Source organism: Phycodurus eques, chromosome 20 (genome assembly GCF_024500275.1).
Source record: "Phycodurus eques isolate BA_2022a chromosome 20, UOR_Pequ_1.1, whole genome shotgun sequence".
NCBI lineage: Eukaryota > Metazoa > Chordata > Actinopteri > Syngnathiformes > Syngnathidae > Phycodurus > Phycodurus eques.
The window spans coordinates 1,862,088-1,876,390 of NC_084544.1; the positions used below are offsets into that span (position 1 = coordinate 1,862,088).

Below are 14,303 nucleotides of genomic sequence, written 5' to 3' on the forward strand. Positions count from 1 at the left end.
TTGTATTGTGTCTATTTTTATAATCAATGTGAGGAAGGACAGAGGTGAGATTCGCACCCTCAGAACTACGAGGCAGACTTGCTCACCACTAAATTACTTTGCTGCTCATTAAAAAGACAGTTTCACTTATTGACTTTCAAACTAATAGTAAAGTGTGAACCAATGTGCCTATGTTTACGACTAGTAGCCCACTTCTGGCTTTGCTAAATTAAGGCGGAAGGCCACTTTGACCTAGTTGATCTTTATCTTTGTATCGCAAATGGACTTTTCATTGTCGGAGGCCGCAGTTTGTCATTCTTCGGACGCGTTCCAACTCGCCGGAGCGCGCATCGGAATGCGCGCCGCCGCCCTCCTTCCCATACGCAAATGGCGTACAGATGTTTGCCAGCAACTAGCCGCGGTTGGCGTAAACCATCTTTCCGCTCATGTGACAGCGGCTCAGACCAATAGCCTTCGAGGAGCTCGGCCGCTCAGCCAATCACAGGCCGGCAAACTCGGGCCGTTGCCCTCGCCCACGCTTCCTGTCCGCCTTTGCCCTGCCTCTAACCTCTCACAACATTTTCAAGTTGGACAAACGAGAGTGGCAAAAGGGAGCCTCGCTGTGAGGTAAGCCGTAAACAAGACTTCCCCGCGGTATTTTGTCGTGGAAACAAACGAAACAAACATTCGGCCGGTGTCGTTCGAAACAAGAGTTCGCCTACAAGTTACTTCCTGCTCTGAACAAGGCCAGAAAGCCAAGTTCCATTGTGGCTAGTTCGAGCTAGCTTCGAGTCCGAGGACGCTCCACTTCCTGGTTTAGTTTCAAACTAACGCAGTTAAACTACAATTCGGGGGTTATTTGAAAGCTTACACGTTTTGTTTTAAAAAGAAAGCGCTTTTTCACCGAGGGGGAGCAATTGGGGCGCGCCTACAGACTTAACGGTCTGTGGGAAACGACAACACTTATTTCCCCTATAAACAACGTGAAACAAAAATGGAGACGCCATTCCACCCACTTTATTTGCTTTAACTTGACGTACACACATCACAGTCACACGTGGGAAGAAAATAAAAGTTGAAAGAATTTGTGTCAAATGATAACTTCGCTGTCGGGCCCCTGCATGAAAAGCTTGTAATCAGGCAACCCAAATGGGGAATTGGAAGCGCTACTAAACGTCACTGCCTTGACTTTCTGTCATTTGTCGTCGTTTTCTGAACATTTTTGTCACTTTGGTGCTTAGATATGTCCATCGTAGGCCGGGGCGAGATTGCATTGAAATAAAATCTTGCATCAAGAAAAAGCAAATGACATCAAAACTAGAACAAAACCAAATTCTTCGATTCATTTCCCACTATTGTGCATTAAAAGATAGAATTTTTGTTTTGTATCTTTAGCCCACTTAAACTTCTTTTGTAACCACCGAAACTGGTGACAAGAGGAAAGCTTGAGTTTTGCTTCTGCTTTTGTCTGTCTGGCAGAGTTTATTTATCTATGTGACGACAGCTCACGTGGAGCTCAGAGCCCTATAAACTGAAATGTTCCAGAACCTAACCCGCAATAAGTCAAAATCAACCATTTAGAGATGTATATAAAACACTTTTTTTTTTCCCCCCCTCCCACACGCTTTAAACACATTCAGTTCAATTCAACAGAAAAAGTTTAGGTTTTTTTAACAAGAAAAAGCTCTCTACAGTATTGTACTTTGTAAACATCAAGTAATAACATAATGAAATAGAATGTGAAGAATGAAACAGATTGTGCATCATGATAATTCAATGGGCGTTGTGCTGCCCATTCTGGTGTGCACGCCTTGGCCACCAGGGGGTTCTCGTGACGCATTTTTAAAACATTTTTTTTTATCGCAACTCAAAAGACAAAAAAAAAACAACAGCCAAGTGACGCCTCGGACTTAATGTGATTTGCATTAGACAGGCTAACAAAAATTAGCATTTATATGCTAATTCTAGACCTTGATTGAACTGCTACTTTTACACACCCGTTGCAGCAACGCATAAAACAGAGCTTCCAACAATATCTCAGGCAAATATTCTCTTTGCGATAACAGCGACTATTACTGTAGCTTTGTTGGGACCTTCTCTGCCTCTTCTTCTTGCTCTTAAAAACACTGCATGGCTTCCGGTACAGCTCAGTGCTGCCAGGCATGTTGTGGCATGATGTGGTACTACACTGAAGGCACGTGACTCTAAATTCGGACTTGCCTAAATATTGTAAAACTAGCGAGGACATGCTAATACAAAGAAGGAAACTGTGGATTTATGGACTATTCCCTCATTTTTTCAGCGTGTGGCCGCCCGTACGCCCTCCGGCGCCATGCCTCTGGTTACCAGGAACATCGAGCCGCGGTACGTGTGCCGCCAGCCCATCCCGACCAGCATCCGCAGCGAACTGGAATGCGTCACCAACAACAGCCTGGCCGCCGTCATCCGTCAGCTCGGCTGCCTCAGTGAGTGCGCCCGCCGCGCGTGCCCTCGGAAATATGACGGGGTGAATATTCAGTTGTCCCTTTGCGCGGGCGGGCAGGCAAGCAAGCGGAGGACGTGTTCAGGGGGCTGTTCAAGGAGGCCCAAGATTTCTCCGTCCGGGTGGAGGCGCTCGGGGATCGCGTGGACAGCCTGCAATTGAAAGTCACCCAGCTGGACCCTAAAGAAGAAGAAGGTCAGAGAGAAGAAAACCAAAAGCAAAACCAAAAATGTGCAATTACTGACAAATTGACACTTTAAATTACATTTAGAAGTTGATGGACTTAACTTAGTGCTAAAAAATATCTCTGTGTTTTGGTCTATTTTCTGCACGTAAATAGTATTGGAGGTCATTGAAAACATGACTCCGACTAGGAGGAATTATCTTTGTTGAATTAGAGTTTTTATTTTTGTGTATAAGGATGCACCAAAACCACTTTGTTCCAGACCAAGTGTGAGTCCAGTACTTACATTTACGAGTACAAGCTGGAGCTCTATTTGCCGGGGGGGAAAATAGTGCCAATAAGCCGTTTCTGCGAAAAACTGGAATTTGAGAAAAGGCCTTTAACAAACTTGATCAGAATCCGAATCGGTTTATTGCCGCTGTCAGTGAAAGGTACGTTCACAAGTAGGACTTTTTCTCTGCAGAAATATTTACGACGTGCACTTCATTTAGCCTCCTCACCCTCAGGTTACGCTGCATTCATTCATGTTTTTGGGAAGGAAATTGAAATAAAATCTAAAACCTGCTGGGGAATATCTGGCAATCTGACCCCCAACGAGTTTTTGTCGTCATTTTTACTTCAAGTTTGCGGTAGTCACTCGCTTTTTTTTGCCACACGGGTGTAGCCTAGCTGGTACCCGTTGTTTTACGAACATTTCGAAAAGGTCCACAAGGATGTGTCAAAACGTCTCGTCACGTCGCATGTGTGCGTGTGTCGCAGTTTCTTTGCAGGCCATCAACACTCGCAAGGCGTTCCGCAGCAGCCTGACGCAGGACCAGCAGCTGTTCACCAGGCCCTCGCTGCCCATGCCCGTGCAGGACACCTACGTCACGTGCGACCCGCCGCCGCCCCTAAATCTGCTCAGCTCGTACCGGTATGCCACGCGCACGTGTTCCCGCCGCTGTGCCGTATTTAGAGAAAACGTTAAAGGGTTTTAAACCGAGGGAAGGGGCCGCGTCCCATTATGAAGGTGGACCACACAAGCCGCGAAGAGCTTTCGTGCAGCGGTGTTGACAGAGTTTCCACTTCCTCTTTGAAGGCAAATTTATTTCACTTCAAAAACACACGCAGAGCAAAAGCGTGTCCGCGCATCCATTAAGAGTCATTCTGACTTGAATGTGCCGTTCTGTCCAAAATGTAGCGCGCGCATCTCCAATTTGTGCTCGCAAGTCAAAGCAAAAAAATAGATCTTATGGAAGAAAAAAAGCAGCGATGTTTTTTCTTCAAAATTTGAGAAAAACACATTTAAAAAGTAGTAATTTCTCATAAATAGAGGCATTTTTGTTTTGTGAAATAACTAAAGTTAAATTGAATTCAAATTTCACAACATTTCTTCCTTTTGTGATCCAGTAATCGCTCGTTTATCGCGGGGGTTCGGTTCCGGAGCGCCCCCGCAATAGGTGAAATTCACGAACTTGTTTTGATTTATGCATATTGTAAAGCTGTATGAACCTCCCCAGACTCTTATTAACCTTTACCATAATCTTATAAACACTTTCTATACTCTTAAATACCTTTTAAACGCCTAAATTTACAGTAATGCACACCAGTACTCTCTACTATGTATATTTTGTTTTTTTGTAATGTTTAAAAAAAAAAAAATTGTAAAAATATTATTTTTTTAACACTTTTTATGTTTTAGGCAAGGCGCATTTATTTAACCACAGCATAGACCCCAAATCCTGTGATTATGGCGATTATGCTCAATATGAATCTGAAAAAAAATCCGCAATCGGTGAACCGCGTTATAGCGAGGGAAAACTGGATAATATTGAGCCAATAGAAATCATGAAAATGTTTTGCGGTAGATTCATATTATGCTGTATATTTTGACTGACCAAAAAAGCCGTATTCTTACAAGAGTGTCAACATGTTCGAAACGCTAATGGGATTTTTTTGGGTTCTAATTCCTGTCGGTGCACAGCGATGACGGAAGACAGGCCCTCGACTTTTACACGAATCCCTCCTACTTCTTCGACCTGTGGAAGGAGAAGATGCTGCAGGACACCAAGGACATCATGAAGGAGAAACGAAAACACAGAGTGAGTCGCCCGCCGAATACCGTCTTTTCCGGGCCTCATAGTAGCTAAAACGACCTCACTTCACCGAGGCGGACATGAAGTAGTTGACCACTGAGCCCATTCAAACTCCCAAGCTAACCAAAACAGAAGCAACAAAGCATGTAGACCAGTGGTTCTCCAAATTTTACACAAAGTACCACCATCAAAAATGAACGCACAAAAATTCGACCTAAGATTGTGTGAAAACAAAAACTTCTTGAAGATTAAATGCAAATGTATTGTACTGAAACGTTAAATACAACTGAAGAGTACTTTTGTTTCTTTATTTACGTATTCTTCGCGTACCATGCTTTGAAACTCACCGAAGTAGACGCTCTGAGATTTAAAATAAAAATGTCTTGTTAGTGTAATTGTCTCGTAAACAGTCTCTCAGATGAATTGGAAGTGTGGACAAAAAGCAGCGCAGTATTAACGATGAACTTGTGTTCACGACGATTAGCGTTACCGTCGACTCTGACGTTTGGTCGCTCATGTAGCATACATAAAGGCCTCTCGCAAATAAGCCTCAAGAATGTTGAGCATTAAATGCTGTGACAGTTTGAACCCCCTTGCTAACCAAACCAGCAGCACCCAGCAGTACACCAGCTCCCGCTACTGGTATGCGAGAATTGCTGAGTCAAATGTTTAAACTGTGCATAATGTGCGAACTTGTTGCTATATAACTTGAACTTTTTTTAAAAAATCCAGTACTCTACATCTGCTAAGCCCAGTTCAGTTGTATTTCACTTACTCATTACAATACATTTGCATTGAATCTTTTACAACTGTTTGCCTTCAAAAAAAAAATAAAATAAAATGGCTCCGGCCACCATTTGGTGGAAATACGCCGACTCGACTCAAGCCCGATTCCCGGCCTGTGTCGCGCAGAAGGAGAAGAAAGACCACCTGAACCAGCGGACCCTCAACCCGCGCAAGATCAAGACCAGGAAAGAGGAGTGGGAACGCCGCAAGATGGGCGAAGAGTTTGTGGTGCCCAAGAACGACATGATGTAAGTGGACGTTACTCTCGTGAGTACATTTTGTCCTATCGGACGAACGTGGCAGCTGTGGAATGTCCGTGTTGCCGTTTTGTTAGCTTTTTCTCTTCCTGGGGACGTGATCGCCACAAACACGAGGCGGACAATTAGGGGCGCCACCACTTGTACATTTTAGTAGGTCATGTTCCTATTTTCGACAACTATTTTACATTTCGAGCAGACAAAATGCATGACAAGTGACATTAATTGTCCATTAGGAAGGCCTTCATTAACCTTAAATAAACGGCGCTTAACCATGAAATGTGCCATCCAAAGTGCATGAAAGTGCCATAAACAACTTGGGGCGTCTTTGGAAAACAGGAAGGAAGGAGTAAAGTGTTTCCTATGACATTTGTTATTTGAAGTTAAAAGTACATAACATTTTCTCACAATTTCTTCAGTTCATTTTTAAGATAAAAATGTCAATTTCTATTGGTAAAAAGTGTTTTTTTTTTAGAATAAAGTCGGGTTTTTTTTACGACAAAAGCGCGATGCAAAGTTGCCCTTGCTCCCGGAGGTCGTGAAGCACAAGTCAACGGTGGGTCCTGTGTTGCGTTCAAGGAACTCCTTGGAGGGCCTGAACGGCAGCCTGGGATCCGGCGACGAGGGCCTGGATTTGAGCACGGGCTCCTACGCGTACGAGCCCGGCCCCGACGACTTCCTGCCTCCGCCGCCCCCCGACATGTCGTAAGTAGTGCTGTAACTAGCTAACAAAGTAACTGTGACCCACTTGGTAGCTGAAATAGACTAATAACGCAAGGTAAAAGTAAGCAAAAGAACAAAAATGTCATCAAACGCCTATTAGAGCAGGTGAATTTGATTGGGTGACTTCATAAGCGGGTGTCCACACTTTTGCAATCATTTTTTATTGATGTATTTTTTCCCCCCTGAAAGAGTTCTTCTCCCCTAATGGAGTTGTACAGAAAAAGCTGCCATTTGAAGTGGGGTGTGTAGACTTTTTATATCCACTGTGGTCGTCGTCCGCAGGTACACTGACGGCCACTACGGGGGCTCCAACCATAAACGCATCAGCGTCCTGAGCCCCAGCCACCCGCCCCCGGCTCCCCCCATGACCTCCCCCACTTCCAACTCTCGCCCCCACCTCTCCCCTCCCCCCGCCCCTCCTCCCCCACCCTCCGCCCTCCGGGTTTGGAGCTCCCGCCGGTTTTGACGGCCCCCTTCCACCTCCCCCGCTCTCCTCCCCGGGCGCCTTCTCCTCGCCGCCCGCCCCGCCCCCGGCCGTGTCCGGCGCGGGCCCTCCTCCCCCCCCACCCGCGCCCGCCGGCGGGGGCCCTCATCCTCCACCCCCGCCACCGCCCCCTCCCCCCGGCCCGCCACCGCCGTCCTTCGCGGCCCCCGCTCCCCCTCCTCCTTCCGCCGCGCCGGCGGCGTCCAAACAGCAGCCGGCCCCCGAGGGCGACGCCCGCAGCGACCTGCTGCAGGCCATCAGACAAGGTAAGGGGCGTTAACGCATCCTCGCTTCTGATTGGCTCAATTGAGTGTGAAAGAAGACCAGAATAACAAGAATCAGATTTACCGTGATAAAAAGTCATATTTAGTTTAAGAAGAGAGTTTTTGTTGTGGTTGTTTTGTATAAAGTTTTATGTTATCGTTAAGTATTATGAGAATTAAGTCAGATTTTTCTGGAATAAAAGTTTTTTTTTTTTTTTTTTTACAGTTAACATTTTCCTAAATAAAAGATTTTAGTTTTTTTTTAGATGAAATGTTGTAATTTGGGCATTAAAAAAGTTGTAATATTCCAAAAATATTGCCATGTATTTTTCAAGAATAAAATGGTTTATTTTTGTTTTATGAGGGGTGTTTTTTTTGTTTGTTTGTTTGTTTTTTCCATCCCAAGAAAAATGTCACAATATGACAAGAATAAGACTGCAGAGTAATATGAAAACAGATTTTTCCGTAAGTTTTATTTTTTTAAGGTAAATAGTCGGGAGGGTATTTGTCTTACGAAGAAAAAGACATTTTAAATGAGTCATCTATTTAAGAAAATGAAAATAAGAGAATAAATTATTTTTCAAGAATATTTTTCTTCTTTTGAAAAGTAAATTTTGTTTTTTTTAGATGAAGTCATCTCTGGAAGTCTTGAAAAGATTCTTTTGTACATGGTCATTTGTCTCATGTCGTCTTTTTAAAAGTTGTATTCAACCTTTTCAATTTGAATTTCAAAGATATGTTAGGAAAATGATTAGTTTTGTTTTTTTTTGTCTGTTTTTACGAAAATACGTTTGAAATGATAGAAGAACAAATTGAATTGGCTAAGGAAAGTGTTCTTGCTAATGACCTTTTGTTGGCATTTCCCAGGCTTCAACCTGCGCAAGGTGGAGGCCCAGCGCGAGCAGGAGAAGCGGGACGACCCCTTCGGCAACGACGTGGCCGCCATCTTGTCTCGCCGCATCGCCGTGGAGTGCAGCGACACCGAGGACGACTCGTCCGAGTTCGACGAAGACGAGTGGTCCGACTGAGCGGGCGCGCCTGTCGTTATTTCCGTCACTTTCAGGTTAGCGCAGAAGAGAAGTCGCACGTCGTTGCGATCGCATTCCTTCACTTGTTTCTATTTATCTAGTCCATCTTCATTTGTTTGTGCCTTCATGGCGACGCGTCCTCGCTAATCAACACGTCGTCTTTAGAAGGACCTTATTGTCTTTCTGTGTCGGCACGGGAACAATTTATAACCTTTTTGAAATATTACACAGAAGGATTCAGTGTGAACTAAAGGGGAAGTTACGAGCAGAACTCAAATGCACGACTCGACGTGGAAGTGGCCAAGTAAAAAAATACCGGGGACCACCTGCTTCTGAGGTGCCTTTAAAAAAATAATAATAAAAAATTAAAAAAACATTTTTAATATATATCATTTTAAATGTATTCACATGCGGCTCGCTTTTCCAAAGTGATGATTTCAATTGTTGTCATTTTTTTATGCTCCCAAAGACTTGTCTAAAAAAATAAACAAATATATTTTATCTGGGTAAAAAGAATAAATTTTGCATAATTTATTCACCTGCCTCTTGTTTTTATGTCTTACACGCCTGACTTGGTCTTTCAAAGATGTTTCAGATATTCTAATTGAGAAAAACTGTTTATGCATACTTACATTATTTTTAAATAAGTTGTAATATTACCAGAATGGTCTCAAAATATTGAAGTCATTTGGAGAAGTCATTTTCATTGGGGGGGGGATAAAAATCAGACTCTACGAAATAAAAAGTATTAGTATTTTTCAACCTAAAAGGTTTTTTCAAGAGTCATATTTCTTGGACATCAGACATTTTTCGAGATTTTATTTTTATGGTCTTTTTTGTTAGATTAAAAAGTATTTCTCGGAACATTTTAGATTTTGGGTGACAAGTAATTAGATTAAAGTTGATTTTTTTTTTCAGGGAAAAAAGTTATTTTAAGAGAATAAAATTTTTATTTTTTTTTTTAACTCTTAACATTACAAGATTTTGGGGTGAAATTACATGTGACATGTATGTTATTGAGAAATGTAATACATTTGCAGAATGTATTCCATTTTCTTTATCAAGCTTATTTCAAAATGTTCCATATTTCACTTACTTTAAATGTTTATAAATGCACACTTGTTACATAAAGCGAGCTTTCCAAAAACCCGACCTTACGCAATCACTAAACGCAAACTCAAGTGACGTTCACGACAGCCGAAGCACTAGCGAGCGCGCTAAAAGCTTCCGCGAGCCCAGAGCGAAGGACGCTGACATTGGGTATGAAAAAAAAAAGCATATTTATTATTCAGCAGTATAAAATATTCATTCATTTGGAAAAAAAAAAAACAAGGTTGTGCAACATACGGTCCCAATGGCTGAAAAGTGCCTTGAAAGAATAGAATCTGAGCTCTCCATTGGAACATTGTGTTTTTAGCACACATTTCAAGTACATCATGTTATTATTATTAAGCCTTTGGATCCAATTAACTCAACATGACTTTGTTTTTTTTCCCTCTCTCCATAAACGCACAAATGTCATTTAAATCCGCTCGTATTTACGAGCGGCTGATTGTTTTCACTGGGCGGGATCCCGTGCAGCTACAAGTGGGCTGATTGTTGGCAGGGAGGCACAAACAAGTCTGGTAGCAGTGGGAGTTCCTCCAACATGGCCGGCGGCCAGGACAGTTCAGAACGTTCTGATGAGGACGATAAGGGAGGACCTCACGTCCTGGTTAAAAAAAAAAAGTGCTGCTTTCAAGTGGGAGAGTGAAAGATTTCACGCTCCGAGCGCTACTTTGTGTTGAGCGCACGTCTGGCATAGATTGAGTTGTGTCTGCGGGCGGCCCCGTATGCTGAAAAGATAATTCCCCTTTTCTGATGAATATAAAACACTTCATTCCTCTCCAGATGTGACTCCAAACAATTCCGATGAAACTTTGGATGCGGATCCAGGACATTTTTTTTTTTTTTTTATATATATAAAAGGAAATTGTCCACGTTTACGATGAAAAAAAAACATGGAAAGCATTCATTTTAACTCTCAAAGGCCCCTTTCACGCTGGCTAATTTGCATCAGAAGCTTAAACTCTGGCATTTATTCGGCCGTTCCTATCAGACAGAACTCGCCGAATTGCGCGTTCCCACAGCCGCGGCGGCTTCTTGCCATTCAGATCATTAGATAGATGCCAGGCGGTAACAGCAACAATTTCTTTCACACAGCCGATGCGGACTCTTGACGTTCAGATATTTTCGACGGTGGCGACAATTCAGCAACCGTTTGCATTGAGATCATTAAAAGTCGAGGGATAATTGCTTTCAACGCAAAGTGATGCGGCCGGTGAGTGTCCGCTGTTAAACTTCTCGCCGCCCACCTCCGGAACGACTCTGATGCAGGGGATGCCACCTGGTGTCGGTAACTTATACGAAGTATGGTGGAAGTAGCCGGCGTGAAAGGGGGTTGTCATTTTATTATTACCTCCCCCAAGGAGGCGGTTTCATTTTTATTGGCGTTTCATGGCAGAATTGCACAAAAATTACATCAAACATCAAAAACCGATTCACTCTCGAGAACGTGGACCTTCAAGGCCAAACGATGTGTGTTTAGGGGGTATTTGACCCCTGCATAGGTCTGAATTTACGTGAGGAAGAATTACAAAGGGGGGGGGGGGGGGGGGGTCCCTGGATTTACAGCGAAATGATGGCTTTTCCTTGACTAATTTTCAGTTTCTTCGAAATGGATGAAGTCAACAACCTTCATATTGGTTTGGAGGAAAGGAACAGCATTTTCTTTCAGCAAAACGTCCAATTTAATGATGCCATAAAGTTGCTGTGGATTTAATCCAGGTGGGAGAAGAGAAAATGCAGGAAACCAGGATTTGATTCTCCAGATCCAGGATTCTTTTCTCCCAAAATCTTTTTTTGTTTTTTGTTTTTTTTTGTTTCGATCCATGATTATTCCCTTGGAACTGCCATCTTCTCCCCCCCAGTCTGGATTTCCTGTTCCCAGACTTAGGATTCTGTCCCAAAGTTCCTCATGATTGAGTTGTGGTAGGGACCTACACATCTTCGGGGCAGTGCATTTGGGCGGCATGTCTGCGGGGGCAGCAGGCCTGCAGCAGAACCTTGCGTATGTCTTTGTTCCTCAGGCTGTAGAGTAGCGGGTTAAGAAGGGAGCTAAAGGCGGCGGGCGTCAGGGTGGCGTAGGTGTACAGTGGCGGACTGGACGCGTCACCCAGCAGCCCCCACAGCGAGAAAGGCATCCAACAACCCACAAAGACTCCTAGAACCAGCACCAAGCGCGAGAACCCCCGGCCGCTGCCGTACTTGCCGGCGTACGACTGGCCGGAGGGCAGGAAGTGCCTCTGGGTGGCGATGGCGTGGGCGTGGCGCCGCGCCACCCGGCAGATCCCGGCGTACAGCTGCAGGGTGACTGCCACCGCCGCCAGAAAGCCGCCGCACAGCAGCGACAGGTACGTCCGAGTGAGGGGCGGCGCCACCGAGCAGGAAGCCGGCTCGTCCAGGCAGTGCCACCCCATGGCGGGGCCGGCGCCCATAGCGCAGGCGCCCACCCACACCAGGAGCAGGAGAAAGGCGGCGCGCCGCCGAGATCGCCCCGAGCCGTAAGTGAGGGCGTGGCTCAGAGAGAGGTAGCGGTCCAGGGCGACACCCATCAGGCTGCACAGCGAGGCGCTCAACGAAGTCACAAGCAGACCCGACGTCACCAACTCGGACCAATCGCTGGGTGCCAGGCAGAACAGGAAGCGGGCCACCAGAGCCACGCCCGCCAGTAGGTCTGCCAGGCCCAGGCTGGCCAGAAGCAGGAAGACGGGGGCGCGCAGCGACGGCGTGGCCAGGATGGCGGTGACCACCACCGCGTTCTCGGCCGTGATCGCGGTGCCCGACACGCACAGGACCACGCCCCACGCCGTCACCGCCGGCGATTCCCGGACGGGCGGGTGGCCCCCCCGGTGGTCCGGCGACAAGAAGGCGTCCGCACCCGAAGACTCCTCCCACGACATCTCGGACGCGTTGGGTCTCATGTCTGCGAGGTCGCCACTCTCCCCTGAGGAAATAATCAGAAGTTTTACTTTCATTGACTTTGAAAGCAGTGAAACATGACCATCTTTGTGTTATTACCTCCCCCAAGGACGCTCTCAAGTTTTGATTGGTGTTTGTTGGCAGGTTGTACAAGAAATCGCTTGGAATGTTTTCTGCTAAACATTGCAGAAAGTTGGGACGTCGGCCAAGGAAAAACCCAATTTTGGTTTGGGTTCAAGATATTCTTGATCCCAGTCTAGGACAAAGAAAATCCTTGGATCGTGGGACCCATAGACCCTTTCAGAAATGAATTCAGAGCACTTTGTTTCTCTCCAAATTCAATTTAAAAGAATTCAGAGAAAATGGTGTCTAGAAGTGGAGCATGGAACAAGGAACCCATGAAAATCCAATACGGATCCAGGATTTTTTATTGCCACATTTTTTTTTTGGGGGGGTCAAGAATGTTTTCCTCAGCTACACGGTTTTTCTCTCTCTCATTGGTTCCCTGCCCCTCTTAAACCGGGAATTTTCTGGAAACCCACATTTTTTCCTATTTGCAGTTTTTTTCTTCCCTGATTCAAGTTGTCCCCCAAGATCCAGAATTGTATTCTCTAAATCCAGGATCTTTCTCCCACATTTCCTCCAAATGTTTTGGAGGAAATGCCCCCCCCCCCCCCCCCCCCCCCGCAACAGAGTTGTCCTCTGTCCTAAAATGCAGTCGTGATTTTTTTTTTTCCTTTTCCCACCAGATCCAGAATTTCTCCCTGATCCTGGATTTTTTTTTTCCCCCAGATCCAAACCGCTGCCCCCCCCCCCCCACACACACACACACACCTACCCGCACACACTTTAAAAATACAACAGAGGAAAATCTCTTGAGCCTAATAACATAAGTGCCTATGCCAGTTTGAACTTGATCACAATACCAACAATCAAAAATACGTCTGCTTTTTTCCCCTTTACATCTGGATTGTCAATCATCCAGGTCACGATAATCTGCAAAGGTTGAACCGAGGCAACTGGACTTTTTTTTTCCTGAGTGAGGCAACTATGCTATTAGGTGAAACGATTTGAAAGTGCCTGACCTAAAACCCAAACCAGCTCCTAATCATTTTTATTTTTTTATTATTATTTTTTTTAAATCATCATCAAAATACTCGAGCGTCTATGAAGCTCAATTTAGACGTCCGTTCCGAAGTGTGACGAAGCGCCGCGCGGGAGTGTTGCCCCCTCCCGCGGATGTCCAGACACGACGTCCGACCCACGGACACACGCGCATACCGGCGAGTTTCCTCACTGCCAATTAGGTCGCTCTTGCTGTCACGCGCATGAGCAAACCGATGAAATTATCCTATCAGGCACTTGATATTGTCATTATTATTTTTAAGACGTCGGGTGTTCGTGATAGGATAGAAGGTAATGCTGGTTGGGGTGCGGGGGGGGGGGGGAATATTGCACCGCTTGTTGTGTAAGCAGTGCGCCACTGAGAATGCGCGCGCAATCAATGGCGTGAAGAAGAAAAATGTATTAATAATTTACCGTTTGAAAAAGATGGCTTGCTGTCCTGGTTTGTGACGTTTTTAATTCAAGTTCCAGAAGGGAGCGTTCAAGCGAACTCTCCTCCCGCGCTCTCGCCGTCCTTCATGCACTTCCGGTCGGGGAGATCCGCACGGTGATCCCGCTCCGGTCCACCGGAGAGAAAAAAAAATGTATTCTTGGCGTCTTTGCTCCAAAGCGAGAATGATGCTGGAGCGCTCCGCGCGCCGTCCACAAGAGCGCGTCCGTGACGTCACAGGCAGGAGGTGTCCGCCAATCAGGAGGCGAGTATGCGGGAGGAGGGAGGGGCGGGTCCGGGGGGGCGAGAGGAGGTGTATGTGGAGTAATTTCATTGAGAAAAATGCGGCATCTCGCCTAAGACACGCCCACTGCGGTCCGCCGCCATTGTTGAGCTGGTTTCTTGTAAGTAATGGAGAGACGCGTACACGCAGACGTCCTTGCTAATTGCCCCCGCCCCGCCCCCCA

The 14,303-nt window shown here is 45.6% G+C and overlaps 2 protein-coding genes across 2 annotated transcripts; one reads left to right on the top strand and one right to left on the bottom strand.

Annotated features, from left to right (window-relative positions):
- The first annotated feature begins 506 nt into the window (after positions 1-506).
- Positions 507-8,795, top strand: wasf2 (WASP family member 2). The gene is given in 10 exon segments (XM_061665405.1): positions 507-606; positions 2,282-2,444; positions 2,522-2,656; positions 3,405-3,558; positions 4,609-4,726; positions 5,633-5,754; positions 6,343-6,468; positions 6,769-6,913; positions 6,915-7,236; positions 8,101-8,795. Coding segments are annotated over 9 exon segments (1,416 nt in total). The 5' UTR covers positions 507-606; positions 2,282-2,311; the 3' UTR covers positions 8,262-8,795.
- Positions 8,796-9,657: 862 nt separating this feature from the next.
- gpr3 (G protein-coupled receptor 3) lies at positions 9,658-14,003 on the bottom strand. Its single transcript, XM_061664975.1, has 2 exons — positions 13,821-14,003; positions 9,658-12,306 (listed from the first exon to the last, which is right to left on the bottom strand). The coding sequence occupies exon 2, from the start codon at positions 12,281-12,283 to the stop codon at positions 11,300-11,302; it is 984 nt and encodes a 327-aa protein (XP_061520959.1). The 5' UTR covers positions 12,284-12,306; positions 13,821-14,003; the 3' UTR covers positions 9,658-11,299.
- Between the last annotated feature and the right edge of the window lie 300 nt (positions 14,004-14,303).

What these genes read in the sequence shown, in the direction of transcription:
- gpr3 (XM_061664975.1), bottom strand. Translation starts at nt 12,283, where the DNA reads ATGAGACCCAACGCGTCCGAGATGTCGTGGGAGGAGTCTTCGGGTGCG.